The sequence below is a fragment of the Oryza brachyantha genome, chromosome 1, assembly GCF_000231095.2.
Source record: "Oryza brachyantha chromosome 1, ObraRS2, whole genome shotgun sequence".
In the NCBI taxonomy this organism is placed as follows: Eukaryota; Viridiplantae; Streptophyta; class Magnoliopsida; order Poales; family Poaceae; genus Oryza; species Oryza brachyantha.
Genome location: NC_023163.2, coordinates 31,672,374 through 31,697,223, shown reverse-complemented (window position 1 = coordinate 31,697,223; position 24,850 = coordinate 31,672,374). Strand labels below are relative to the sequence as shown.

Genomic DNA, 24,850 nt, shown 5'->3' with positions numbered 1-24,850 from the left:
CCCAACCATCTCATTGCAGGAGCAATCATGTTCTTGGGTGATACATCAATGGCCAAGATCCAGCCTCTCCCGGCGGCCTCCTCGCCGGAGTGGCACAGTGGCGGCGGCGGCCTGCCGGGGAAGAAGCAGGCTGTGTGCTACACGGTGTGGATGAAGTCGCTGGTGTTCAACGGCCATGGCTGCACGGTGTACGGCTCTGACGGCCGCGTCGCCTTCCGCGTCGACAACTACGGCTGCAGGGGCAGCCGCGACGTCTTCTTCATGGACACCGCCGGCAACACCCTCATCGGCATCCAAGCCAAGGTAATACGCGTCGCCGGCCGCCGCCGCCGCCGCCGATCGACATATGTTAGTCCAAGCGAGCTTCAGTCTTGCTGATCGTGTTTCCGCCATTGCTGCCGCGCGCGTGCAGAGCTTCGGGATGCTGAAGAGATGGGAGGCACGCCGGCACCACGACGGCGACAGTAGTCTCGGGGAGATGCCGACGACGCCGTGGTTCAGCGTGCAGAGAGGGGGGCGGAGGCGCGGACGAGGAGGAGCCATGGCCACCGTGACGTTGCACGGCGGCGGCGGCGGCGGGAGGAGGGCGTACAGGATCGACGGGTGCCCGCGCAAGTCAGAGTACAGGATCAGCGGCGCCGGCGAGGTGGTGGCGGAGATGGCGAGGAAGCGGACGGCGTCGGGGGTGGTGCTTGGGGAGGACGTGCTGACGCTGACGGTGGGCCCGGACGCCGATCACCTGCTCGTCTTGGGATTGGTCGTCGTCTGTGGCCTCATGAACCGCGCCATGTAGCTCGCAAGATTTCGCCAATGGCGTTGAGCACAAGAACGAAAATTGTTCTTGTTCTTATTTTTTTAAAAAAAAAGAATCTTTTTTTTCTAAAAATAAATTTTTTTCTCTTCTGTTTTTCTAAAGAATTTTTTTTTGCTAATTAGCTTGTAGGAGTGAACACACCACTTGGAAGTTGGGATTGAATTTGTTTTTAGGAAGCAAGTTCAGACCAGGTTTTTCACCAAGCTGTGGACGCTAGCCCCTCTTGTGATGGATGTTCCCTTTTTCCCTCTTCAAGGGTTGTCTGAAAGTATGAATATTAATCGCTGTAAGATTGCAATATAAAAGGTACAGAGTTGTTTTTTTCTTGGTGCTGATATAATTAATCTCTGTGACTGTCTAATGTTTCCTCTTTGCTGTTGCTGTCATGCATAAAAACCCATGTGGCCATCCGTTGCTTTCAGAGTTTTCAGGTGAACAAGTATACTTCTCATCATCCATTTTCATGGTGCCAGGACTAAACTTCGGATAGTCTTTTATCCCCCGGGATGGATATCCAAATGGCATTTTAACTGTCTGAATTACTTTACGATGTGTGCTACAAATGTATCTTCCTCATCTTATGATATGTGCTAGCTTTGGAAAAAATATACATTTCACATCTTAAGATAGATCTGACGTCTAGAGTCTTACTCAGCTCGTATGGATAACATACATATCATCGATGAGACGATGAACAAATTTGGAGTACTTTTGGCTCCCACCGTTGTGCAGAAGAAAAAAGAAACGAATTATCTGCAGAGTAAAGAATAATTTAAGTGTAATTTTTTTAAGTAGTACTACCTCCATTCCAAAAGAAGACCATTTTTCAGTTTTTAGATACAATTTTTGAGTCTTTATCTTATTTGAAATTTTTTTGCGATTAATATTTGTTACTAGATGATAAAATATAAATAGTACTTTATACATGACTAATATTTTTAATTTTTTAAGTTTTTTACAAATTTTTCAAATAAGATGAATGGTGAAACGTTGGATACGTAAAAACGAAAAATGAAATTATTATGGTACGGAGGTAGTAATTTTGCAATCGTAATTTAAACAATGACAAATTTACCATTGCCGTGAAATTGCGTGCGTACTCCCTGTGTTAAAAGAAAACGAATTCTCTGGTTTCCGTGTCCAACGTTTGACCATCCATCTTATTTGAAAAAATTTCAGAAAATTAGAAAAAAGAATTAGTCACACGTAAAATATTATTTATGATTTATCATCTAATAAAAACAAAAATATCAATCGTAAAAAAATTGAATAAGACAAAGAGTCAAAAATTGAAGGTAAAAAGTGAAAATTTAGTTTATTTTAGGACGGGGAGCACGAAACTAGCAATAAAACCAAGGGACGTCCATATCGTCGTATCCTTGTATGAAAAGCATCATCAATTCGAGCTTATCAAACATGGCTGCAAAATGGCCACTGCCGGTCTGCCTCAGCCTGCCTGGCTAGCCGTGGCTGTGGCCGCTCGCCCGCGACACGATCGAGCGGCACGCACTGCACGCATGTGAGCTCGGCTGCAGTGCCGGAAATCATACGAGAGATCTCGAGAGAGAGGCCGCTGCTGGTGGTGGCGATCGCGCCATGATGAAAGCTACGGGCGAGCAGCACAGCAGGAGGAGGCGGGCGGGCGCCGGGGTGGGGGGAAGGGGAATAGGCTCATCATGCGATGTAAAACGTGACATGTCGTGTTGCAGCAGTTGGGGAGATGCGTGCATCGGTGCATGGGTTGAGTGCTCTCGCGTGGAGGCGACGCTGCCCGTGACGCACGCTCGCTCGCTCGCCAGCTATAACCCGGCGGCGATTCGATGAGTGTGTTTGTTTTGTCGGGTGGGGTCTCGTAAAATAGCAGCCATATATTATACGCGAGATAAACAACTTATTCACTGCTACCTCCGTCTCCGTTTCATAATGCAAGATTTTCTAGCGAAATCTAAACATATATATAAACAATATATATTGGTTAATAGATGAATCTAATCATAGCTAAAACTTTTTACATTATGAAACGGAGGGAGTATTATAGTTTATACATGGGTTCTTGATGATTAGTAGCAAATGTTAAAAATAAACATGGTGAAAAAACCTTAAACTCAATTCTAAAGTTAAGTTGTAAAACTTGAAATTTTAATACTCTCTCTAGTTTTTTTTGACACCAATGATTTTTTTATCCACAGCCTTTCATCTAATTTTTGTTAAAAAAATATAAAATTATAAATCATACTTAAAGTTACTTTAGTAATAAGCCAAATCATAATAAAATAGTTGATAATCATATAAATTTTTTAAATAAGACGAATGGTCAAACGTAAATCAAAAAGTCAACGATATAAAAAAAATCGGAGGGAGTATAAGTGTAATCGACAAAACGAGGCTCTACATTACCCAACCGGGTTTTATTTAGGGCGGAACTATTTGGGTTACTAAATTGTAAAATATTACCATTCATTTTATATTATGAGATGTTTCAACACTTCTCGTATTCCATGATGCTAATATATAAATAACATGTTTATTGATTAATAAATAAATCTATATAAGATCAAAACATCTTATAATATATAATGAGTAGAGTGTAAAACTTAGTCAACTAAGGCCGTGTTCGTCGCCCCTCACTAGTTAACTTATCCCTTCTCGTTTTCCGCGCGCACACTTTCCGAATTACTCAATGATGTATTTTTTGCAAAAAATTTCTATAGAAAAGTTATTTTAAAATTATATTAATCTATTTTATTTTTTAATAATTAATAATTTATTAATTATGTACCAATCTATTACTACGTTATTCGTGTTAGGACATAAATTAACTAACAGCCACCAGCCGAACACGACCTTAAGTCACACACACTCATATTTAGATATGATCCCAACCGCATCTTATTTCCTAACGCCTTATTGTCATATTGAGTTCATTTTTTATAGCTTAAAATTGCTAGAAAAATCCAATAATACAAACACAATAGTCATCTCGTGATCTTTCTCGAGCTTAAATGTATATATCATTTGTTTTTTTTTTACTGAAACCTAAATAATCACCCTTTTATTTATAGTTATCATGAGTGCGTGTGGCAGTCTGCATCCCGAAAATACATGGACAGCAATAATAGAGGACACGCTTAAACTAAAATGATCTAGGATAGTTATTATATTTTATAATAAATCAATCTAGAGATCGATATATTGTTTTTTAGTTTTCTAGTGCTCTGTTTTTCCGCTCCACGTAGGTGTTTGGCAATCCTGAAAAGTCAACAGGCATCTCTTTGACCATTTATCTGCATCTTGCCTCCCCGTCCCCGTGCGCCGGAGACCGGACTACCGGAGGAGCCGGAGCAGCGGCGGCGCCGACCAAATACCAACGCAGCCTCAGCCTTCGCCTCCACCCTCCCCAACCACCACCGCCCGATTCGCCGGTGCCCGTCGCCTCCACAGGACCGCGCTCATCTTGGAGGCTTCGGCGCCGCCGCCAAAAAGCGGCCGCGGCTTCCCGTTTCCGAACACCGCCACTGCCAGCGGGACCTCCGCGGCGGGCCGCCATGCCGCTGCCGACGATGGCCCACTCATCGTCTTTCCTCCTCCCGTCCCCTCCCGCGGACGACGCCGCCGCCGCCGCCACCGCCTACGCCGTCGTCGTCCTCAACCAGCGCCTGCCCCGCTTCGCCCCCCTCATCTGGGACCGCGGTAAATGCGCCTTTGGTGCCTTCGTCGCTTTTCGATGTGATCTCGGTGGTGACTGATGGCGCCGTTTTGTGATGCGTCGTCGTGGTGAGCAGCGCAGCTGCGGGTGTGCGCGGACGGGGGCGCCAACCGGGTGTTCGACGGCATGCCGGAGCTGCTGCCCGGCGATGACCCGGAAGAGGTCCGCATGAGGTGATCGATAATTTGCAGTTTTTTTCCTGTTCTGTTCGCTGTTTGCATGCATACTCGTGTGTTTGGGACATTGGCTTGACGCTCATCATGTGCTCGATGGAATGCATCAGAGACGAGTGGATATTGTCTTTTGTTATTTCGGTATGCACAGGCGTGAAACTGTAAATGTTGGCATGGAAACGAGTCCTGTCTGGCTGAACCAGATTCCAGAAGTAGTGTTATTTCTCAACATGTTTCTTGAATGATGCATTCATGCATATATATGTCTAAGCAAAAGCTGAAATTCCCCTGGTATGTTCAAGTTGATATGCTGCAGATGGTCTGCATGATTGTTTGCTGTGTTTTCGGAAAGCATAGATTACCTTTGCGTTTCAATTTAAATGCTGGAGATGGTCACTTGTGGAGGAATAATGTTCTTAAATTAACCTAAGCTACTACCAGATAGCTGAATGTACTTAATCTGCCCCAAAGGCTATGTGAGACCACATAAAGTTCCTTGAAAACTGGATGAACTATGGAAGCTTCAACTTGTGTGTTCTGAAGCTGTGAAACAACTCTCGTTCATTGTGGACTTTTTTTAAATATTGGTTTGCCAAAGGTTTGGGATACATTATGCATCCAACAGAGAAGCATGGCTAGTTGGTTTGCCATGCCTGGTAGTTGGCAAGAGATTCAAGACTAGTTTATTGAATTATTAGCTGTGATTAAAGACAGCTCTTTTTTGGTTGTTTGTATATTTATTAATTTGCACCTATCTATCTGCAGGTACAAGCCAGATGTAATCAAAGGGGATATGGACTCAATAAGGCCAGAAGTGAAGGAATACTATTCCAATCTGGTAACTACTTTAAAATTCCGTCTATCATCCCAAGTTGAAAAATAATTGGATAGGCTGGAGAACTGAACCGGCCATATTGCATGCAGCAACTGCCAAGGCAATTTTCACTGTAATAATCATTTCCAATTTCTTTTGTGAAATCAGCATGCTGAAATAATTTATACTACTATGCATTTAAACAATCCAAAGGTTTAGCAGATGCTTTATTTATATTGTACTTCTTCCATCTTTTTATTTGATATTTGTTAGTTTAAAATGGAGGGATTAGCATTCTTGTTTAGATAACTTGTATCTATAGAAAAATATATGCATGTCATGACCTAATACCATCTTGTTTTGCTGATTAAAAAGGCATAATTTCGAATACTATTTAACTGTACTTTTCTATTTTTCTTTTTGGATATGTCGACAAGAAGCTCATCGGCTAAACTCATATTGTGTATAGTGTTTCTCCTGTTGACTATCGTATATATTATACCTTTTGAGAGGCACAATAGTAAGTTGACTAAGTTCAATAACGAGAAACCTGTTTGAATCCAAGTTTTTTTTTTAAAGAAAATGTAATTGCTCTACCACAGATGATGTAGCCTGTTTAAAGTGTTAATACTAAGGTCGCGTTTGGCTGGGGGAGGATAAGTTAACTTATCACTGGCACGGAAAATGTAATAATAGATTAGTACATGATTAATTAATTATTAAAAAAATATAAAATAGATTAATATGATTTTTTAAAATAACTTTCCTATATTTTTTTTGCAAAAAATACACCGTTTAGCAATTCAGGAAGCGTGCGCGCGGAAAACGAGGCGTCATAAGTTATCTAACCAGGACGACGAACGTGGCCTATGTAGCCTCCCAATTCCATTGGCTTCAAGCCCTTGACGTTGTTCTTTGCCACTTAGGACATAATTTCTTACTGATCATAAATTGATCATACATTGTTTTTCTTTATTCAATTGCAGGGCACCGAAATAGTCGATAAATCACATGATCAGGACACCACTGACCTGCATAAATGTGTATCATTTATCACCAAAAAACCACCTGGATCTGAAAAGTCTATGGTACTGAGCTCCATCAGTAAATCATAGCTAGAATTTAAAACCACACAACATTAGCCTTACAAATGTTACTGCTTCTTTGGCTGCAGCTGTCTATTCTTGTTCTAGGTGCACTTGGTGGAAGGTTTGATCATGAGATGGGGAACATCAACGTATTATATCGCTTCTCAAACGTCAGGATTATCCTCCTGTCTGATGACTGCTCGATCTTTCTGCTCCCGAAGACACACAGCCACGAGATTCATATCGTGCGATCGATCGAGGGTCCTCATTGTGGGTTGATTCCAATGGGTGCACCGTCGGCTAGAACCACCACCACAGGGCTCCGATGGAATTTAGGTAAAAGCATCAACCTTTCAAGCTCTTTGTTGTGTAGCATCAATAGCAATACATCATCTGAATCTGATAGTCATGCTGCATTTTGTCTTCAGATAATACCAGCATGAGCTATGGGGGACTGATAAGCACATCTAACATCGTGGAAGAGGAGACTGTTAGGGTCACTTCTGATTCTGATCTGATTTGGACCATATCACTCCGGAACTGAGCTTAAAATCACCTATTTTTGGTTCCTGAATATAGCATGGATTAGATACATTTCTGTAACTCGATGCGATGAATCCCCCCCCCCTCACCCATCTGATATTGTCCATATATCTAAGCTTCCCATTATCAAAGTTCAATAACTGTGCTGTTGAATTCTCTTATTTTGAATTACTTGATTGAAAATTTGGAAGCTTTTATAAATCATTTTGAACGAGCGTTGCTATGCGTACGACAAAGAACGGCTGGTGCTTTGCACCTCGCGAGTCGCGAGCAGTGGTGGGTCCAGGCCCCGTTCGGATGGAAGGGCATAAGTTAACTTGGCACAGAAAACGTAGTGATAACGTAGTGATAGATTAGTACATGATTAATTAATTATTAATTTTAAAAATATATATAATAGATCAATATGATTCTTTAAAACAACTTTTCTATAAATTTTTTTTGTAAAAATAAACCGTTTAGTAGTTCGGAAAGCATGTCCGTAAAAAACAAGGGTAGGTTAGTTAACTTGTCTGCATAGCTAAACGTATCTCTAGCCAATAAGACTAGGAGGGTCTGAATAAGTTAAATAAAGTTTCAGTCTCCGTTTCTATTGATTTTTATCATAAAATTTTAGAGAGGTCTTCTTTGAAGCTCCAAATACTTTAACGAGGGTAACGGGGGCTCGAGCTTCACCGCCCCTCTGTTAAATCTGCCCCTGCTCGCGAGTGGCTCTCCCGTCGTCTGATTAGAAAGCTCAAATCGACGCCTCACGACGTATGTCATAATGTAATAGTACGATAAAAAAACGTACGCGTAGCAGTTTTGCATTTTTGAATTCTCTTATTTGGTGCGTTTGGATGTTTCTAGGCGAGAAGCCACCATCAGCCTCCTAAGCAATGACGCATACGCGAGCAACTGATGATGTCCTTATCCACTCCAAACTCCATTTCACTGCCAGTGGGCCCAACCGCTGCGTTTTGGTGGGACCCACCCCCAAATCCTGATATTTTCGGGAAGGAGGCCCTCTCACTGCACGTGGGCCCCACCCGCATCGCCCTCGCGTTTCTTCTTCTTCTTCCCCAAGACCGAGATTAATTTACGCTTTCGCGTTCGATTTTTTGGTAAGCAAATTCTCCGCCTCGTGGAATCTTCTAGAAGGCTGGAACCGGGAGCTAAAACCCTAACAATCCGCAATGGCGGCCGGCGGCGGGGTGCCGTGGGGGGACCGGGCCCGGGTGGTAGGGGCGCAGATCCGCAGCAGGTTCCGCGTCGGCGTGGCGCCCGTGGACCGGCGGTGGCTGTGGCGGCGGCGCGCGGACGGCCGCGCCGCCTCCGAGGCGGTCCGGCAGTGGACGGAGCGCGTGCGGGCGCTGTGGCAGAGGGACAAGGGCACGGATCGGAGCTCCTCGTCGCTGCCGGGGACGTCTCAGGCGGCGGCCGCGGGGAAGCCGTCCTCTGCTGCTTTGAGGTTCTACCGGAAGAAAGGTATAATCCTCTTTTCTTATTTTATCGATCTAGCTCGGCTCACATGCGCGGGGGTAGCGTGACCTATTGATGCTCGTTGATGGCTTGAATGCTTCTCACAATTAGCTACCGGTTCAATCGATTGCTAAATAATCGAGTTTTGTGATTGTTGTTTGTGATGTTTGATGTTGATTGATTATGATTAATACTTCTCTGGAGTAAGAATCTGCGGAAAATGGCTGATTTTAGCCCTATAATATAAATGTATGAATCTGATTACTAGTGGTTTATTTTGCTAATGATCATAATGAAAGGAAAAGAAAGAAGAATAGATTATTCTTTTTCATTTTTGTTCTGAATCATTTCGATTTCTGCCTGTAGTGGGCAAGGATGTTGATGGAGTTGAAGATTCTGTTATTATTCGGTCGCTTCAGGCATTGGCTGTTCCTCTTATTGGCAATGCTTGTCATGTTTTTATGCATGGCTTCAACTCTGTTCAGGTATTGTAACTGGAGAGCACTCTGCTCATACTTGAATCTATTGTTTCATTTGTTTAACAAGGAAATTCGGCAGATTTATGGTGCAGAGAAACTTCAGCAGGCACTACAAGAGAGACCTAAAGGCAAGCCTCTTTTAACGGTATGTTTTGCTATTATGATTACTACACATTGCTCTTGTTGCTTGGCATTCTTTTATGAGCAGAACCAATGCCTAAGTGGAATGAGTGTAATATTTCTTAGAAGATTACGAGTTATCTACTTGTCTTGATGAATTTGGTATCAAGTGATTTTAAACCATGCAATTAAAAAGTCTGGATGACATCTTTTTAATATACCACTTGTCTTGGTGCAGTTCTGATATATGCATTCTTCTGATCACCTTTTGTGTTTCTATCTCGTTTATTATTTCAGGTGAGTAATCATGTAGCAGCTATGGATGACCCCTTTGTAATTGCCTCAATTCTCCCACCATCTGTCATGTTGGAAGCACAAAAGCTGAGATGGACACTGTGTGCGACTGATCGTTGCTTTACAAATCCAATCTTGTCTACATTCTTCAGGTCTGTTAAAGTGCTGCCTGTTTCTCGTGGCGATGGTATCTATCAAAAGGTATTATGCTTGACACTATGTTTAGCTCTCTGCTTAGTGGTGTAAAATGCTTTGTTTAAATATCTGAGCAGCAGCATGTCATACTAGTCTGTGTTGATGTTAAATTTGGTGGTTAGTGTTGTCCTTGAAAGGGTATCACTATATAGTGGACAGTTCGAAGTCACTCAAGTTTCCTACAAAGGAATATTGCTGGAACCAAATCATTGAAGTTGAAATTCCAACTATTTCATCAACTAGTTCTTACTAATGACTTATATAGCTATCCATGTGGAAATACTAAACCATTTTTTGATCAATGTGGCAAGCCATCTAGCGTTTTGGAGACACTTTTGAGGAGTTGTTTCTGTTAATAGATTCATACTTTAGAATTTTGTTATTTTCCTTTGAACGCAGATGTATTATGACTTGACATGCCTTTATGGTTGGATTTTTCCCGTTGAACGTTTGCTTCACTCATCAATACTTTCTTCTTTTTTTAATTCGTTCAGGGAATGGACATGGCTCTTTCAAAGCTGAATAGTGGTGGATGGGTTCATATATTCCCCGAAGGAAGTCGTTCAAAGGATGGAGGGAAAACCATTGCTCCTGCCAAGAGAGGTGTTGGAAGGTTAGGATCATCTTGTACTGAACTAACCAGTATCTCATGTTTCCATGATAGAACCTGCATTTTACATACGAATCTATCATCATTTGCATTGTCTTGTGTTCCTTGGATTTTTTATTCTTTTTGTTCATTCTTAAGCACGCATCGTAATTCCCCCTATTGTCTTGCCAGATTGGTAATGGATGCTGACAGCCTTCCAGTTGTAATACCCTTCATCCATACTGGAATGCAGGATATAATGCCTGTTGGAAAACGTATCCCAAGAGCAGGAAAAAGGGTATGCACTTTTACACATATCAACTGATGCAGGTCATATTACTATGTTTATAATGTAATATTGAAGCCATTTATTTTATTTTTAGGTGATTGTGGTTGTTGGCGACCCAATCAACTTTGATGACCTGATCATTCACAACAGCGATGAAACTCAACACATATCTAGAGGTATTTTGTATGATAAAGCGACAGAAAGGATCGGGCAGCGATTGCAGAAACTGAAAGCCGAAGTCGACAGATTGGCAGCAGAGCAGAAATCTGAACTCCAACATTATCATGCACGTGATACTATGAGTTATGGTACCCAGCTGTGGCAGCAGGTTGACTGGGAAGCATTCGGCATTGGGAGTTCTATGTTGTTGTCACCAGAACCTTCAGACGTGCAAGAGCCACCAAAGCAAGCCAAGCCTGCCTTACTCCTGGAACCTGAGCAAGCCAAGCCTGAACTACACCTGGAACCTGAGCAAGCTATGCCTGAGCTACAGCTGCAACAAGGCATTCCTGCAACGCCTCCCAATGCCGCGATCAGTTCCAATTTTAGTGTTCCACTCTGGTTCAGACACCACACAGACCCTTCTGAGCTCGTGGGGTTCGCCGCCCGTGGCATGCTCAAGAATGGCAGATTCATGGAGGAAGGCTACCGGCAATGGCAACAACAGGCTACAATGAACATGATTTGTGGATCTCAGACCAACAGTCCCAAGAGGGCTCAATGCTTGACTTGAGTTTGTGCCCTCGCCCTTCCTTTTGTACCTTTTGTACATAGAATGTTTACTGAAGATGACACCGAAGACACAAATGAGGACAGCTTCTGGTTTCTCTCCTGCTGCATACAGACATACTACTACAATTTTGGAACAAGCGAAGTGGACACGCTTTACCTTGTCCTCAAGGGTTCTTAAATGGCATATGCATATCGCTCATCAAGTGTAAGATGTTATTTCGAATTTCATCAGAAAGAATTTCAAGTGGACCTTTTTTTTTTGACGAATCAGGGCACATCCAACGTGCATTGAAATGTAACAAAATTTTGGGCCTCAGTTTGCAGAAAACGAACTACTCCCATCGTTTGGCTAACAAAAGATATATTTATAAACAGAAAATAATTTGTGAATAAGTTTTTATATACATGTTTTATGATATAAAAAACCAAAATTGTAAAATAAACTTATGTGAAAAAACTCAAAAATCCACTTCACTATTTAAGGTTAAATTTTAGCTTACAAGTACGATAGAAAAACCAAGAGATGGGGTGAACTTTACAAAATTAAGTTCTAAAATTTAAATCTAGGAAAAGCAAGTTACGCTCTTTCTGTAGAAATTTAACTGTTTCCCATGAAAATTATTGAAACTATGTGAATCAAAACGCTTCTTCCCGTAGGAATTTAATTGTCTACCGTGAAAATTCTTGCAAAATTTGAAGATGTATGAATTAACTATTAGATTGACTATTGATAAATTGAAGCCGGCGTTTGACTAGGACTTGCTCTCATGGCAACGGTACAGCGCCAAACAGCATCACGAGATCCCAACGTTCACTTGCGAGTACGAGCCATTTTATAGCCGTTACACTTTTAAATCCAATCTCGTTTAAAATTCCAAACCGCCCAACTCACCAAACGCATCAACCGCAACCCAATTTCTCTCCTTGCGATCTCTCCAATCTCCACTAATTCGATCGATCGGGAAGAAGCAGCGGCAATCCATGGCACTCCGCGCGCTCGACAACACGATGCCGGCGGCGACGCCGGAGCGGCCCAAGAAGCTGCCCAAGCTGTCCACCGCCGCCGCCGTCCCGGCCGCCTCGCCGCAAGGGAAGACGAAGAAGAACGACGAGAACTCGGCGCCCAAGGCGACGGCGGCGGGGGAGCAGGCCGTGGAGTACGTCCGCTCCGAGGATCTCCAGCCGGTGGCCCACCCCAAGGCCAAGGTCGCCGGGTTGGTGGCGGGGCTGGACTCCAAGGACTGGGTCAGCGCGTGCGAGGCGCTCAACGACGCGCGCCGCCTCGCCATCCACCATGCCTCCCTCCTCAACCCGATCCTGTAGGTGGTCCGGTTCGTCCTCCGGATGAATTGCTCCCTGCTTCGCGGGGGAAGAAGAATTTCTCTTACCAGATTTGTTGGCTAAATCGCGCAGTGGCAAGGTGTTGCTGGCCATCGTGAAGACGATGAAGAGCCCCCGCAGCGCGGTGTGCAAGACGTCCATCATGGCGTGCACCGACGTCTTCAACTCCTTCGGCAACCTCCTCTCCTCCGCCTCCGACGACGCCTTCGACAAGCTGGTATGTAATCCGCGGCCAGAGTGGCGATTTCTTCACAGGGAGGAGCTCACTGCTTCACTGAGCTGACGTTCTTGCGATCATGGGTGCCAGCTGCTGCAGCTGCTGCTGAAGGCGTCGCAGGACAAGCGGTTCGTGGCCGAGGAGGCGGAGAAGGCGATGCGCGCCATGGCGGCGTCGATGCCTCCCCTGCCGCTGCTCAAGAAACTCAAGTCGTACGTCCACCACGCCAACCTCCGGGTCAGGGCCAAGGCCGCCGTCGCCATGTCGCACTGCGCCTCCAGAATGGTACGCCATCCTCCTGACCTCTCCCACCGAGCAAATTCTACCGCGACAGTTCGTTCCTCCTCACCGTTGGGTACTTGGGCGCGCAGGACATGGAGACGATGAAGGAGTTCGGGATGTCGGCGCTGCTGCAGGTGGCGGCGGAGCTGCTGAGCGACCGGCTGCCGGAGGCGCGCGAGGCCGCGCGCGGCATGGTGAACTCGATGCACGCCGCGTTCTCCAGGGAGGCCGCGGCGCCGGCGGGCGGGGAGGAGGGCGAGGCGGCGGCCGCCGCTGCCGTGGCCGCGTCGTGGGAGAGCCTCTGCTCGCTCAGCCTGCCGCCCATCTCGGCGCAGTCCGTCGCCAAGATCGTCTCGCAGCCGCAGCCGCGGTAGCCATCGTCCATGAGATTGTGATCTTGCTGATGCAATTGCTTAGTTTAGTTTAGTTTAGTTTAGCTTCGTTTGGTTTGAGTTGAAGGCGATTTGTTTGTTTATTATGCCTTCGTAGTTTGTTTATTACGCATGCTATCTCGCATGGTTGTTTGAGTGCTAGTACTTCTCATTTAGGACTCGTTTGTGTTTGGAGTTATGACATACAACATATTTGTGTGGATATGGGTTTGGTTATTGTTACGGGAAATTTAATTTTTTGCCGATCGCTGCTTATAATGTGTGGATCACATAATCTATGACATATGAGACATATGAGTTTAGAGATAAATTTGTTAAGAATATTTATAAAAGTGATAAAACGTTAAATGCCCCCGTTATTCTCCCAGCTGGTTCTCAAACTAGGCGGAACTCTTAGGCTACTTTCTCCTACCATATTTTACTATTAATGTGTCCGTGCTAACGTTATGGTGTCAGAATATAAAAATAATATTCAACCTATCATTTTTAAATATGAAGTGTTCAATCACAAAATGTAATTTAGCATGAGTAATTGTAGAGTAGTACATGATCGATTAGCAAAAGTAACACAAAGAGCGATCTAGACATGATAATAAAATAACATGAGACCTATCGTCTTTTTTAATAAAACAATACTTCCTCTGTCCAAAAAAAACAAATCTTCAGTTTTCGTGTCCAAAAATTTTTAGAAAATTAGAAAAAATTAATCACACGTAAAGTACTATTTATGATTTATCATCTAATAAAAACAAAAATATCAATCGTAAAATTTTTTGAATAAGACGAAGAGTCAAAAGTTATAGGTAAAAATGAAAAATTGGTTTATTTTGGATGGAGGGAGTATATGTCAAGAGATGCCACAAGTAATTCCCTTGCGACATATTCAGTATATCAACGATTATCACATAGTACCCACCACTGGTTTAGACTTGTTTAAAAAAACAAATGATAGCGGTTAGTTCCAAATTGATAGACATTTTTTTACATTATAAATTTAAAAATGTTGGCTTGAATGGACTTCCAAATTGACTCTAGTTAGCGTGCACATGGAATCCACGTAGCTAAATAAGGTGAAAGTACCTTCGATATAGTATTTATTTTAGTTCAAATTTGATATACAAGACATAATATTATATTAAGGAACAAACAAAAAATCACAAATACATATAAGAAATTACATGAGCAAAATAATTTCTAAGCGCACACGGCCAAAGCACTGCTCAATTTGACTGAATTACTAAGCTGAGTTGACTGTTTGACTGAGCTGAGTGGAGCAATTCGAGCAGGATGACCACGAAGCGTGCATGCATCCATCCTCCGGAAACAACGACATCGGTCCCCAGCACAGCGTGATCCACGCAACCGCCGGAATAAACCAAAAACCGCGCGCGTGACACCGCCAGGTGGGCCCGACCTGTCAGTCTCCAGTGATTCAATCACCCTCCCCCCATTGCTTGGCCGGAGACGACGAGCAAGTAACCAACTAGCCGACGCGGCGAGCCATTGATTGATTCACTGATTGCTCATCGCTTCCACCTCCAGGAATCCATCGGAATATCTCCTCTTCTTCTTATCCATTAGGCGCCTGTCTGCGTCGGTCGCCAGTTCGAGCGATCGCCTCCGGTTCCGGTCGTGGTGGTGGCGGTGGGTATGGACGGCGGCGGCCAGGAGGTCGCGCGGCGGCACGGCGCGGTGGCGGAGGAGGATCCTGACCGGCACCGACGTGACCACGCGGGGGACGAAGACGATGTCGAGAAGGCGCCTCCTCGCCGGGGCACACGGGTTGCCTCGCTCGACGTCTTCCGTGGCCTCACCGTCGCTGTAGACATCCATGGCGCCTCTCTCTCTCTCTCTCTCTCTCTCTCTCTCTCTCTCTCTCTCTCTCTCTCTCTCGTATTGTGGTGTTTGAGGTGGTGGTGGTGGTGGTGGTTTGTTTGGGGGTTTGCAGCTGATGATACTGGTGGACGGCGCCGGCGGCGAGTGGCCGGTGATCGGGCACGCGCCGTGGAACGGCTGCAACCTCGCCGACTTCGTCATGCCCTTCTTCCTCTTCATCGTTGGCATGGCTATTCCTCTCTCCCTCAAGGTCCGCTCTATTATCATCCGTTCCAATACTACTCTCTTTTTTTTTTTGTTTCAGTTGGTGTACTAAAATTAAATTCGAAATCTCAAAATCAACTTCGCATTGTAATCTGAACTTCTAAATCTGTGTCATGAAGGCGCAATTTTGAACTCAACGTTGCAGAACAGGAAAACTAATCATAATTACTAGCTGAGCTTTGAAATGTTTCTTGGTCTGAACAGAACCACAATTCCACTCTTTTATACTCAATCTTAGTAGTTATAGGAGTATGCACGATGTTGGATTAGTCAAATTGAGATAATATTATACGTTGCTCCTCATGTGAGCTTTTTTTTTTCGTTTTTATAATTGCTAGTTGAGATTTTGATGTCTCTTGGTCTGAACTTTTATCCGAAGCAAACATGCAGAGAATTCCAGACCGCAGCCGAGCCGTGAGGAGAGTAGTGTTGAGGACACTGAAGCTGCTCTTCTGGGGAGTTCTGTTGCAAGGTCATTCTGTCTAATATGATAGGCCTTCTGTTCCATACATTACTCTGCCTCACTGCATAGAGCAAGTCTGTCTAACACATTAGCAGTTGATTGCGAAATTCAGGTGGTTACTCCCATGCTCCTGATGACTTGTCTTATGGAGTTGATATGAAGAGCGTAAGATGGTGTGGTATTCTCCAAAGGATTGCTCTTGCTTACTTGGTGGTTGCAGTTCTAGAAATCGTAACGAAGAATGCGAAGGTTCAGGACCAGTCAAGTTCAGGCTTCTCAATTTTCAGGATGTACTTCTCCCAGTGGTATGCAAGCTTTATTGACATGTGAGCCATGATTTCTGAAATATTTCATTTATACTGTACACAACTAATTGTGGGTTCTGTATACTTTTTTTTTACAAGGATTGTTGCTTGTTGCATCCTTGTGATATACCTGTCCCTTGTTTATGGAATTTATGTTCCTGACTGGGATTTCAGAGTGTCAGATGTTAAAAGTCCAAACTACGGCAAAATCTTCACAGTATGAGATGAGATTTCTGAACTTCTGTCATTTTAGTACTACGTCGTCTAGTTTTGTAAATTTCTTTGGTGTTTTTACTCTTGTATTCATAGAACTAGCTATACACTGTATGCTTTAAGTTGTTATTTGAAGGCCTTCATTTCGTAAAGAATATTCTATTGAAAATATGGTTATGTATGCCAAACTCGTTCCTATATTCATTCTTAGACCTGACAAGCTGAGAAATCACCTCTAATTGGAGAATATATATTTGTTTCATTCTTCTAAAGTACGCTTGATTATGCTAGCAAGTTACTGAAATAGCGCATAAAACAGAACAGTTACACATATTATTTTGTCAAAATTGTAGCTCATATTCGATTGTTTCTAATGTCTTAGGTAACATGTGGTACAAGGGGAAAATTAAGTCCTCCTTGCAATGCTGTAGGTTATATTGACCGCAAAGTTCTTGGTATCAACCATATGTACCACAAACCAGCATGGAGGAGGCACAGGGTGTGTGTTTTGATTTCTGAAAAAAAATTGTGCTATTCTGAACATTTATTTTCACATATTTATCAACTTCTGTACTGGTTCATGCAGGACTGTACTGATGATTCCCCACATGAGGGACCTTTTAAAACTGATGCCCCAGCGTGGTGTTATGCACCGTTTGAACCTGAAGGGATCCTAAGGTATTATTCATATGTCAAAGTACTAATCTCACAAGAATTTGTGATGTTTCAGTTGCCAGTTTACATTGTTCATCCGTTGAATTTTCAGCTCACTGTCCGCGGTTTTGAGTACGATCATCGGGGTGCATTATGGGCATGTGCTTGTTCATATGAAGGTTATCATGTTTCACATTTCAACTCTTTTCTATTCTGATTTGTGAGGTGTAGAAGCTAGAACACACTTCTGACAAGTTTGTTTTTCCTGAAACTTCAGAGTCACACTGACAGACTAAAGCAGTGGTCTATCATGGGCATAACTCTCCTTGTTCTTGGACTCACTCTGCACTTTTCACATGGTAGGGCATTAAACATAATATCATTTCTATTCTCTCCTTGTTTCATCACGGTACCCTCTCATTTCCATGCAGCAATTCCTCTAAACAAGCAACTGTACACCCTCAGTTACATCTGTGTTACTGCCGGCGCAGCTGGAATTGTGTTCTGCATGTTGTACTTCCTGGTAAAGAAACACTCAACAATTCTTAAACCGATGTTCAGTTCCAGTTCACTGGCCAAAAAAATTATGAACCGTTTCATCCTCTAAACCTAATTTACCTGACACATTTCTAGGTTGACATGCTGAACCTGCGCTACCCATTCGCACTCCTGCAATGGACCGGCATGAACGCGATGCTGGTGTACGTGATGGCGGCAGCAGGCATCTTCGAAGGTTTCCTCAACGGGTGGTACTACGAGGGCACCAACAACACTCTGGTAACTGAGCTCTGCAGATGTCGACCTGAAGTCCTGAACTCGATTGGTTGCTGCTTTCTTCAGCTAATTGCTCACATGTTCATGCTGCTGCTGCTGCTAATTCTGCAGGTTTACTGGGTGAGGAAGCATGTGTTCGTCAAGGTGTGGCACTCCACACGTGTGGGCATCCTCCTCTACGTCCTCTTCGCGCAGATCTTGTTCTGGGCCCTCGTCGCCGGCGTCCTCCACCGCGCTCGCCTCTACTGGAAGCTCTAGGCACAGCGGGAACGAGATCCTCTTACGTAAATTTCGTGACTTCGCGTTACTGACATGTGGACTCGTAGAGAGAGATGGACTCACTTGTCACAAAGTCATCACGTTTCGTTGGAGGATTAGTAGTCCTGACTCCTGATTGATTTATAAGCCACTTTGATTGGAATTATGCACTTCTTGTGCAGTACGGGTCATGTACAGTTTCACTTGATGGCCAAAAAATTCCGAATTTGTTGGGATTTAGAGAAAAAATGTTTAAATTCGGTGTAAATTTGTTCAGAATTCAAAATTTTTTGTTGGGGATGTAATGCTGCAGCATGTGATAGAGACGGTAGGTGGCAGTGAGATACTGCATCATGTCTCGCCGGCAGAATGGGCACGTCGGCGCCTTGTCGAACCACCGGAGGATGCAGCCTCTGTGGAAAGCGTGCGAGCAGCATGGTAGATTCGTCACGTCGTCGTCGCTGGCATCAGCCCCCGCCGCCGCCGACGACGATAACTCCTCCATGCAGATGGCGCACTGCGCCGTGCCGCCGCCGCCCTCGTCATTAACGTGGCTGCCACGGCGGCGAGCAGCGGCCGGCGTTGCGGCCTCGCACGACTCCACCAGCGCCTTCGCCTCGCTGTACACGAGGCTCGCGTGCACGTGCATCGAGACGTCGCAGGCGTAGCTCCGGCGAGCGGCGCCGTCGTCAGCGTCAGCGTCAAGGTCGTCGTCGCGCGCAGCCGCGGCGACGATGCTCGCCGCGACGCCGGGGGCACGAACTCCTCCCACTGGGCCTCGTCGGCGCGGTCCCCGTAGTACCACATGAGCTGCGGCAGCGTCATCAGCATCCGGCGGATGGCGCCGCGGCACGCGTCCTCGCTCCGGAGCACGGCGGGGTCGTCGACGGCGAACTCCGCCTCCCCGCCCCCGTCCCCGACGCCGGCCGTGAGCTCGACACGGCAGCTCGTCCCTCCGATGAACCGCTGCTCGCTGGACACGCGGACGGAGCACCGGACGCGCACGGCGAGGCACGGCTCGCCGTGCGCCCGCGGCGTGGCCTCCATCTCGAAGCGCGTCGTCTTCACGTGGATCTCTCTCGTGTACGGCGTCGCCGCCTCGCTCCGCCGCCCTACCGCCATTGCGCCGGCCGATCAGATCGTGTCGCGTCGCGTCGACGAGAGATTTATACTAGACAGCAACCCGGTGTCCGATCCAAAATCCAAACCTGATTTGTATTCGGAAAATTAATTAGCAATGCTGTTCTTGATTATTTTCTTGACGAGGCTGACGAGCTAGCTAGAATATCTAGGTAGCTTTCATGGTTCTAGGCGATGGTGCGGCCGCCGTCGACGCAGATGACCTGTCCGGTGATGTAGGAGGCGGCCGGCATGCAGAGGAAGGCGACGGCGGCGGCGATCTCCTCGGGCTCGCCGAGGCGCCGCATGGGGACGCGGTCCATGCCGCCGGCGTCCGCCAGCCTGCGCACCGTCTCCTCGTCCAGCGTCAGGCCGCTGCTGCTGCAGATGTCGCTCCGGGTGCCTCCCGGCGCGACGGCGTTGACGCGAATGCCGTCGCGTGCCCACTCGGCGGCGAGGCTCCGGGTGAGCTGGTTCAAGCCGCCCTTGGTCGCCGAGTACACGGCCAAGTGCGGCGCGGCGTGGAACGCCGCGGAGGAGGAGATGTTCACCACGCTGCTGCTGCCGCCTCCTCCGCCTGCCTCAGCCGCCTCGCGGAGGAGAGGGTGCGCGAGCTGGGCGAGGTGGAAGCAGGACTCGAGGTTGGTCGCCATGACGCGGGCGTAGTCCTCGGGCGCGGTCTCCGCGGCCGGGCCGACGAGCACCTGGCCGACGTTGTTGACGAGCACGTCGAGCCTACCGCCGAGCGCGTCGCGCGCCGCGGCCACCAGCGCCTCCCTGTCGCCGCGCACGGACACGTCGCAGACCGACGCCGTGACGGGCGCCGCGAGCACCACCCCCTCGCCGGCGGCGCCCCCGGAGTTCCACTGGCGCAGGCACTCCTGCAGGCCGGCGTCGTCGCGGGAGCACGTGTGCACCCTCACCCCGAACCCGGCGAGCTCCTCCACGACGGCGCGGCTGCGATCAAACCAAACAACGAACCCATATCGGCATCTCTTCTCCATACAGGCATACATGATGAACACGACGAACGTACGTACCCGATGCCTTTGGTGCCGCCGGTGACGAGTGCCGTCTTGCCGGCCAGGCTCCACCGCCGTGCCCTGCTCGCGGCCGCCATGGCGGTGACCGATCTGGTGCCGGTGTACGGAGTAACGAAGCGGATGCGAATTGATTTTTGGACAAAATTTATGCCGACAACGGAAATACACCCCCAAACAAACGTCATACGTGCACACACTCTTTCAACTCGTGCCGTGAAATACGACCGAGCGTTGTTGTCGTCAAATGAACCGATATTGATTTCATATGCATTGAATTATGACAACGTCATACTCTATTCATTTTATATTATAAGGCTTTCTAGGGTCATCTAGATTTATCTATAAATCAATGTATATATTTTGTATATATGTCCAGATTCATTAGCACGTATATAAATCTAGCCAATACCAGAAAATCTTATAACGTGAAACGGATACCAAGTTATTATGGGCTAGTGTTCATAGGGGTAAACACCGTCGGAAGGATAGTCGGGCGGCGACGACTGTTAGGAATGAGAGAGAGACTTAGATTAAGAAAGTATAGATGATGAGACTTAATCCCTAGATAACTAACTTAATCTAATATAACTTTATCTCTTAATCCTATCATACCCTATCTCTTAATCCTATCCGTGCTGCTATGATACCGGTTACTACAGTACCACATGTACTGTTCACCTGTAAGAGGATACCGTGCTGCTATGATACCGGTTACTACAGTACCACATGTACTGTTCACCTGTAAGAGGATTGGGCCCATGGGCCTCGATCCCTCGGCCCCTGCAGGTTAACCCGGGCAAACTCACCTCCAAGGCTCCTACGGTGCAATCGCCGCTACTCTCCCCAAAGTCGTGATTCCACGGTTGCCACTCTGACGCTCGGTCTCCATCTTCATATCCTTCGTTTTCTCTAGACGTATCAGTGACTCCCAATTTTTCACTCTTTTGTTTGTGTGCTGCTCTCTATTCAATTCCCCTCCAACGGCGCAATCGTAATTATTCCCTCCAAAATCATGATTCCAGTTACTCCTCTGATGCTCTTTCTCCATTTTTTTTATATCCCTGTTGTCTAACAATTTTACCATTTTTAACGAGCTAATAGGAGGTACCACTCTTTTCTATATAAAATTTACTTATGCGACGATCAAGAGAGTCAACTTATAAGTATCTTTATATGTGCCCCAATAGTTTAATAAGCAATAAATAGATGTATCAAGTAAGAATAATTTATAGATATAATTTTTATAAAATAAAATATGATAAAAAGCACAAAATTAACTCTAGAAACTTTCAGAATTTGGGTTTTATTTGTGGTCGATAAGAGCAAATGAAACAATAAAATTTATACGATCTGCATAGTAAACTCCCTCATTACAACCACTTTTTACAAGTAAATGAGTTACAAACACTTGTTACAAAGCTCTTGATAAACCAAGTGCAAATAATCACACCAATAATAGTATGACATGTGTGGTTTGAGGGGCTAAATGTGCAAATAAAATGTATAGTTTTGATAATAGTTATATACGACATCTGTTCGTAAATGTAAGATGTTTGATTTTTTTTGCAACGTTTGACCATTCGTTTTATTCAAAAATTTAGTAAAAAAATAAAAAATTGATAGGCCATGCTTAAATTCTTTTGATAATAAAGTAATTCACAAGCAAAATAAATGATATTTTTATAATTTTTTGAATAAGACAAATGATCAAATATTGGAAACAAAAAGTCAAGCATATTACGTTATAAAACGGAGGAAGTATATTTTAAGGAAATTGCGGATTAATCAGCCATTATTTAGCCTAGCTGGCTAGGCTGTTATGGTGCGGCCACCGTCGACGACGATGACCTGCCCGGTGATGTAGGATGCCGCCGGCATGCAGAGGAAGGCGACGAGCGACGCCACCTCCTCGGGCTCGCCGATGCGGCCCATGGCGACCCGCGCCATCTCCCTCTCCGCCATCGCCCGCGCCGTCGCCGGGTCCAGCGTCACGCCGCTGCTGCCGATGATGTCGCTCCGGATGACGCCCGGCGCGACGCAGTTGACGCGTATGCCGTCGCGAGCCCACTCGGCGGCGAGGCTCCGGGTGAGCTGGTTCATGGCGCCTTTGGTCGCGGAGTAGACGGACAGCGTCGGGTAGGCGATGAACCCGGCGACTGAGGAGATGTTCACCACGTTGGCGGCACCGGCGCCGCCACCGCCGTTCGACGCAGCGGCGGCGGCGAGGAGAGGGTGCGCGAGCTGGGCGAGGTGGAAGCATGACTCGAGGTTGGTCGCCATGAGGCGCGCGTAGTCCTCCGCCGCGCACGCCGTGGCCGCGGCGAACATGGTCTGGCCGACGTTGTTGACGAGGATGTCGAGCCTCCCGCCGAGGGCGCCGCGCGCCGCCGCCACCAGCGCCTCCCTGTCGCCGCGCACGGACACGTCGCAGACCGACGCCGTGACGGGCGCCGCCTCGCCGGCGGCGGCGGCGTTCCACCGGCGCAGGCACTCCTGCACGTCGGCGTCGCCGCGGGCGCACGTGTGCACCCTCACCCCGAGCCCGGCGAGCTCCTCCACGATCGCGCGCCTGCACCGGCCACCACGTAACGACAATCAAACACACGCGTAACATGTAATCTCAACGCGCGCCATGCATGCACGCACGGTACCCGATGCCTTTGGTTCCGCCGGTGACGAGCGCCGTCTTGCCGGCGAGGCTCCACCGCCGCTCTCTGCTCGCCGGCGTCGCTGCCATTTCTCGCTGGTGATCGATTGGTCTGGTACTCTGCAGGTTGGTCCTGACTTCTGAGCCTTGGCGACCTATAGTTGTACTAGTTGTATTGTATGTTCGTAGTACTTATCTAGTATTGTTTGACTTTGTTCACAAATATAAATGTTTTGGTTTTGTTTCACAAGGACTAAACTAAGGGGGAAAGATTTTCTTGTTGTCATTTTGTTGCTCAATTTTTTAATTTTGAATTTACCATATTTTATTTCCAAGCACTTAATTGGTTCATTGGAATGATCGTATGGAAATTAGTACAATAATATTTATAGTATGATATAAAATTTAAATTCTAAAAATAATTATGTGTGTTGGAGTTTTGGGCAGTACAAGCATCTCCAAGAGAACTCTTATACTTAACTCTCCAAAACCATGTATTAGATTCATCCAAAAAATATTGTTAAGATTAGGTCATCCAGTCAAAAGTATTTGTCATTTAAGATAAAAAAAGATCAATTTTATAAAATTTTAATTATCAATTATTTCTTAAATACTTAGTTTAAATATAGGAAAAGGATATATAGATTTTCCTCAAAATATACTATTTATATCATAAACTTATTTGATATTATAAATTTATCGTAATAAAAAATATTTATTAGAATTTTATAAGTTTGACTAAATATTATTCTAAACAATAAATATTTTTTTGACATAATGGAGTACCTCCTCAAAAAAACATAAAACTGAATAAATATTAAGAACACGTATGACTATCATAAATCTATGACACAAGAGAGTTAACATTAAACGTAAATATTGAAAATAAAATTTAAAGCTTGTTGAAATATATTTTCTAGCCTTATTTTAGTTTTGTAGAATAATTTAGGAGGTGCTTAGTTCGGGAAAAGAAAATTTTTGAGTGTCACATTAGACATTAGACATTGATCGGATGTCGGGAGGAGGTTTTGAACACAAATAAAAAAACAAATTTTATGGCTCGACTAGAAAACACGAGACGAATCTTTTGAGTCTAATTAATCCATCGTTAGCACATGTATGTTACTATAGCACCTATGGCTAATCATAAACTAATTAGGCTCAAAAGATTCATCTCACGATTTCTCCTATAACTGTTAATTAGTTTTTTGTTTGATTTATATTTAATACTTTATTTAGATGTTTAAGTATTCGATTGATGTTTCTGGAAGAAATTTTTTGGAAACTAATCAGGATCTTAGGCCATGTTTAGATGGCAAAACTTTTTGGAGAACGGATCACATCGAATGTTTGACTGAATGGCGGAAGAAGTTTTCGAACACGAACAAAAAAACAAATTTCACGGTTCGGCTGGAAACCGCGAGACGAATTTTTTTAGCCTAATTAAGCAGTCATTAGCACATGTTGGTTACTGTAGCACTTAATTATGGCTAATCATGGACTAATTAGGCTCAAAAGATTCGTCTCGAGATTTTCACATAACTGTGCAATTAGTTTTTCGTTTCATCTATATTTAGCGCTCTATTTAAATGTCCAAAAATTTGATGTGATGTTTTTTTAAAAAAATTTTAGCACAAGGCCTCAGATAACTCTGGAAGGTGCTCTTTACGTAAGCGACAGACTGAGACAGGTGACAGCGTTGTTGGATTCTCCTTCACGGCGGACGTTGCAACGCGTAGATGCTT

At 45.3% G+C, this 24,850-nt stretch overlaps 6 protein-coding genes across 7 annotated transcripts; 3 read left to right on the top strand and 3 right to left on the bottom strand.

Annotated features, from left to right (window-relative positions):
- Positions 1-48: 48 nt before the first annotated feature.
- Positions 49-808, top strand: LOC107303466 (protein LURP-one-related 11-like). Its single transcript, XM_040524160.1, has 2 exons — positions 49-303; positions 413-808. The coding sequence occupies exons 1-2, from the start codon at positions 49-51 to the stop codon at positions 791-793; spliced, it is 636 nt and encodes a 211-aa protein (XP_040380094.1). The 3' UTR covers positions 794-808.
- Positions 809-4,088: 3,280 nt separating this feature from the next.
- LOC102720486 lies at positions 4,089-11,669 on the top strand. 2 transcript variants are annotated; one of them, XM_015832667.2, is made up of 11 exons: positions 4,089-4,504; positions 4,597-4,693; positions 5,459-5,531; positions 6,494-6,595; positions 6,682-6,931; positions 8,966-9,084; positions 9,158-9,223; positions 9,496-9,693; positions 10,182-10,300; positions 10,469-10,574; positions 10,660-11,669. In XM_015832667.2, the coding sequence occupies exons 1-11, from the start codon at positions 4,360-4,362 to the stop codon at positions 11,296-11,298; spliced, it is 1,914 nt and encodes a 637-aa protein (XP_015688153.2). In that variant the 5' UTR covers positions 4,089-4,359; the 3' UTR covers positions 11,299-11,669. The 2 variants fall into 2 exon arrangements, with proteins under 2 accessions (XP_015688153.2, XP_040380087.1); XM_040524153.1 differs by lacking the exons at positions 4,089-4,504; positions 4,597-4,693; positions 5,459-5,531; positions 6,494-6,595; positions 6,682-6,931 and adding an exon at positions 8,197-8,605.
- Positions 11,670-12,195: 526 nt separating this feature from the next.
- Positions 12,196-18,564, top strand: LOC102717199. The gene is made up of 17 exons (XM_040519853.1): positions 12,196-12,616; positions 12,711-12,855; positions 12,946-13,140; positions 13,227-13,507; positions 14,816-14,864; positions 15,111-15,350; positions 15,478-15,615; positions 16,020-16,101; positions 16,205-16,397; positions 16,497-16,614; positions 16,993-17,109; positions 17,197-17,288; positions 17,377-17,443; positions 17,542-17,623; positions 17,696-17,787; positions 17,898-18,041; positions 18,150-18,564. The coding sequence occupies exons 1-17, from the start codon at positions 12,279-12,281 to the stop codon at positions 18,294-18,296; spliced, it is 2,520 nt and encodes an 839-aa protein (XP_040375787.1). The 5' UTR covers positions 12,196-12,278; the 3' UTR covers positions 18,297-18,564.
- Positions 18,565-18,576: 12 nt separating this feature from the next.
- LOC121053247 lies at positions 18,577-19,418 on the bottom strand. The gene is made up of 2 exons (XM_040519849.1): positions 19,060-19,418; positions 18,577-18,964 (listed from the first exon to the last, which is right to left on the bottom strand). The coding sequence occupies exons 1-2, from the start codon at positions 19,416-19,418 to the stop codon at positions 18,577-18,579; spliced, it is 747 nt and encodes a 248-aa protein (XP_040375783.1).
- Positions 19,419-19,522: 104 nt separating this feature from the next.
- On the bottom strand, positions 19,523-20,621 carry LOC102719925 (noroxomaritidine/norcraugsodine reductase-like). Its single transcript, XM_040519851.1, has 2 exons — positions 20,456-20,621; positions 19,523-20,372 (listed from the first exon to the last, which is right to left on the bottom strand). Exons 1-2 carry the CDS (start codon positions 20,533-20,535, stop codon positions 19,604-19,606), a joined length of 849 nt encoding a protein of 282 aa, XP_040375785.1. The 5' UTR covers positions 20,536-20,621; the 3' UTR covers positions 19,523-19,603.
- Positions 20,622-22,267: 1,646 nt separating this feature from the next.
- Positions 22,268-23,207, bottom strand: LOC102719645 (noroxomaritidine/norcraugsodine reductase-like). The gene is made up of 2 exons (XM_040519852.1): positions 23,110-23,207; positions 22,268-23,027 (listed from the first exon to the last, which is right to left on the bottom strand). Exons 1-2 carry the CDS (start codon positions 23,193-23,195, stop codon positions 22,268-22,270), a joined length of 846 nt encoding a protein of 281 aa, XP_040375786.1. The 5' UTR covers positions 23,196-23,207.
- Between the last annotated feature and the right edge of the window lie 1,643 nt (positions 23,208-24,850).

Excerpts from the sequence above, each read along its gene's own strand:
- LOC107303466 (XM_040524160.1), top strand. The coding sequence starts at position 49 with ATGGCCAAGATCCAGCCTCTCCCGGCGGCCTCCTCGCCGGAGTGGCAC. Across the intron at positions 304-412 it reads TCATCGGCATCCAAGCCAAG|AGCTTCGGGATGCTGAAGAG; the intron begins GTAATACGCGTC and ends GCGCGCGTGCAG.
- LOC102720486 (XM_015832667.2), top strand. The coding sequence starts at position 4,360 with ATGCCGCTGCCGACGATGGCCCACTCATCGTCTTTCCTCCTCCCGTCC. Across the intron at positions 4,505-4,596 it reads CCCCCTCATCTGGGACCGCG|CGCAGCTGCGGGTGTGCGCG; the intron begins GTAAATGCGCCT and ends CGTGGTGAGCAG. Across the intron at positions 6,596-6,681 it reads CTGGATCTGAAAAGTCTATG|CTGTCTATTCTTGTTCTAGG; the intron begins GTACTGAGCTCC and ends CTTTGGCTGCAG.
- LOC102717199 (XM_040519853.1), top strand. The coding sequence starts at position 12,279 with ATGGCACTCCGCGCGCTCGACAACACGATGCCGGCGGCGACGCCGGAG. Across the intron at positions 17,289-17,376 it reads GAACCTGAAGGGATCCTAAG|CTCACTGTCCGCGGTTTTGA; the intron begins GTATTATTCATA and ends TTGAATTTTCAG. Across the intron at positions 17,624-17,695 it reads CACTCTGCACTTTTCACATG|CAATTCCTCTAAACAAGCAA; the intron begins GTAGGGCATTAA and ends ATTTCCATGCAG.
- LOC121053247 (XM_040519849.1), bottom strand. The coding sequence starts at position 19,418 with ATGGCGGTAGGGCGGCGGAGCGAGGCGGCGACGCCGTACACGAGAGAG. Across the intron at positions 18,965-19,059 it reads GACGAGGCCCAGTGGGAGGA|CTACGCCTGCGACGTCTCGA; the intron begins GTTCGTGCCCCC and ends CGCTCGCCGGAG.
- LOC102719925 (XM_040519851.1), bottom strand. The coding sequence starts at position 20,535 with ATGGCGGCCGCGAGCAGGGCACGGCGGTGGAGCCTGGCCGGCAAGACG. Across the intron at positions 20,373-20,455 it reads GGCGGCACCAAAGGCATCGG|CCGCGCCGTCGTGGAGGAGC; the intron begins GTACGTACGTTC and ends GTTTGATCGCAG.
- LOC102719645 (XM_040519852.1), bottom strand. The coding sequence starts at position 23,195 with ATGGCAGCGACGCCGGCGAGCAGAGAGCGGCGGTGGAGCCTCGCCGGC. Across the intron at positions 23,028-23,109 it reads GGCGGAACCAAAGGCATCGG|GCGCGCGATCGTGGAGGAGC; the intron begins GTACCGTGCGTG and ends TGGCCGGTGCAG.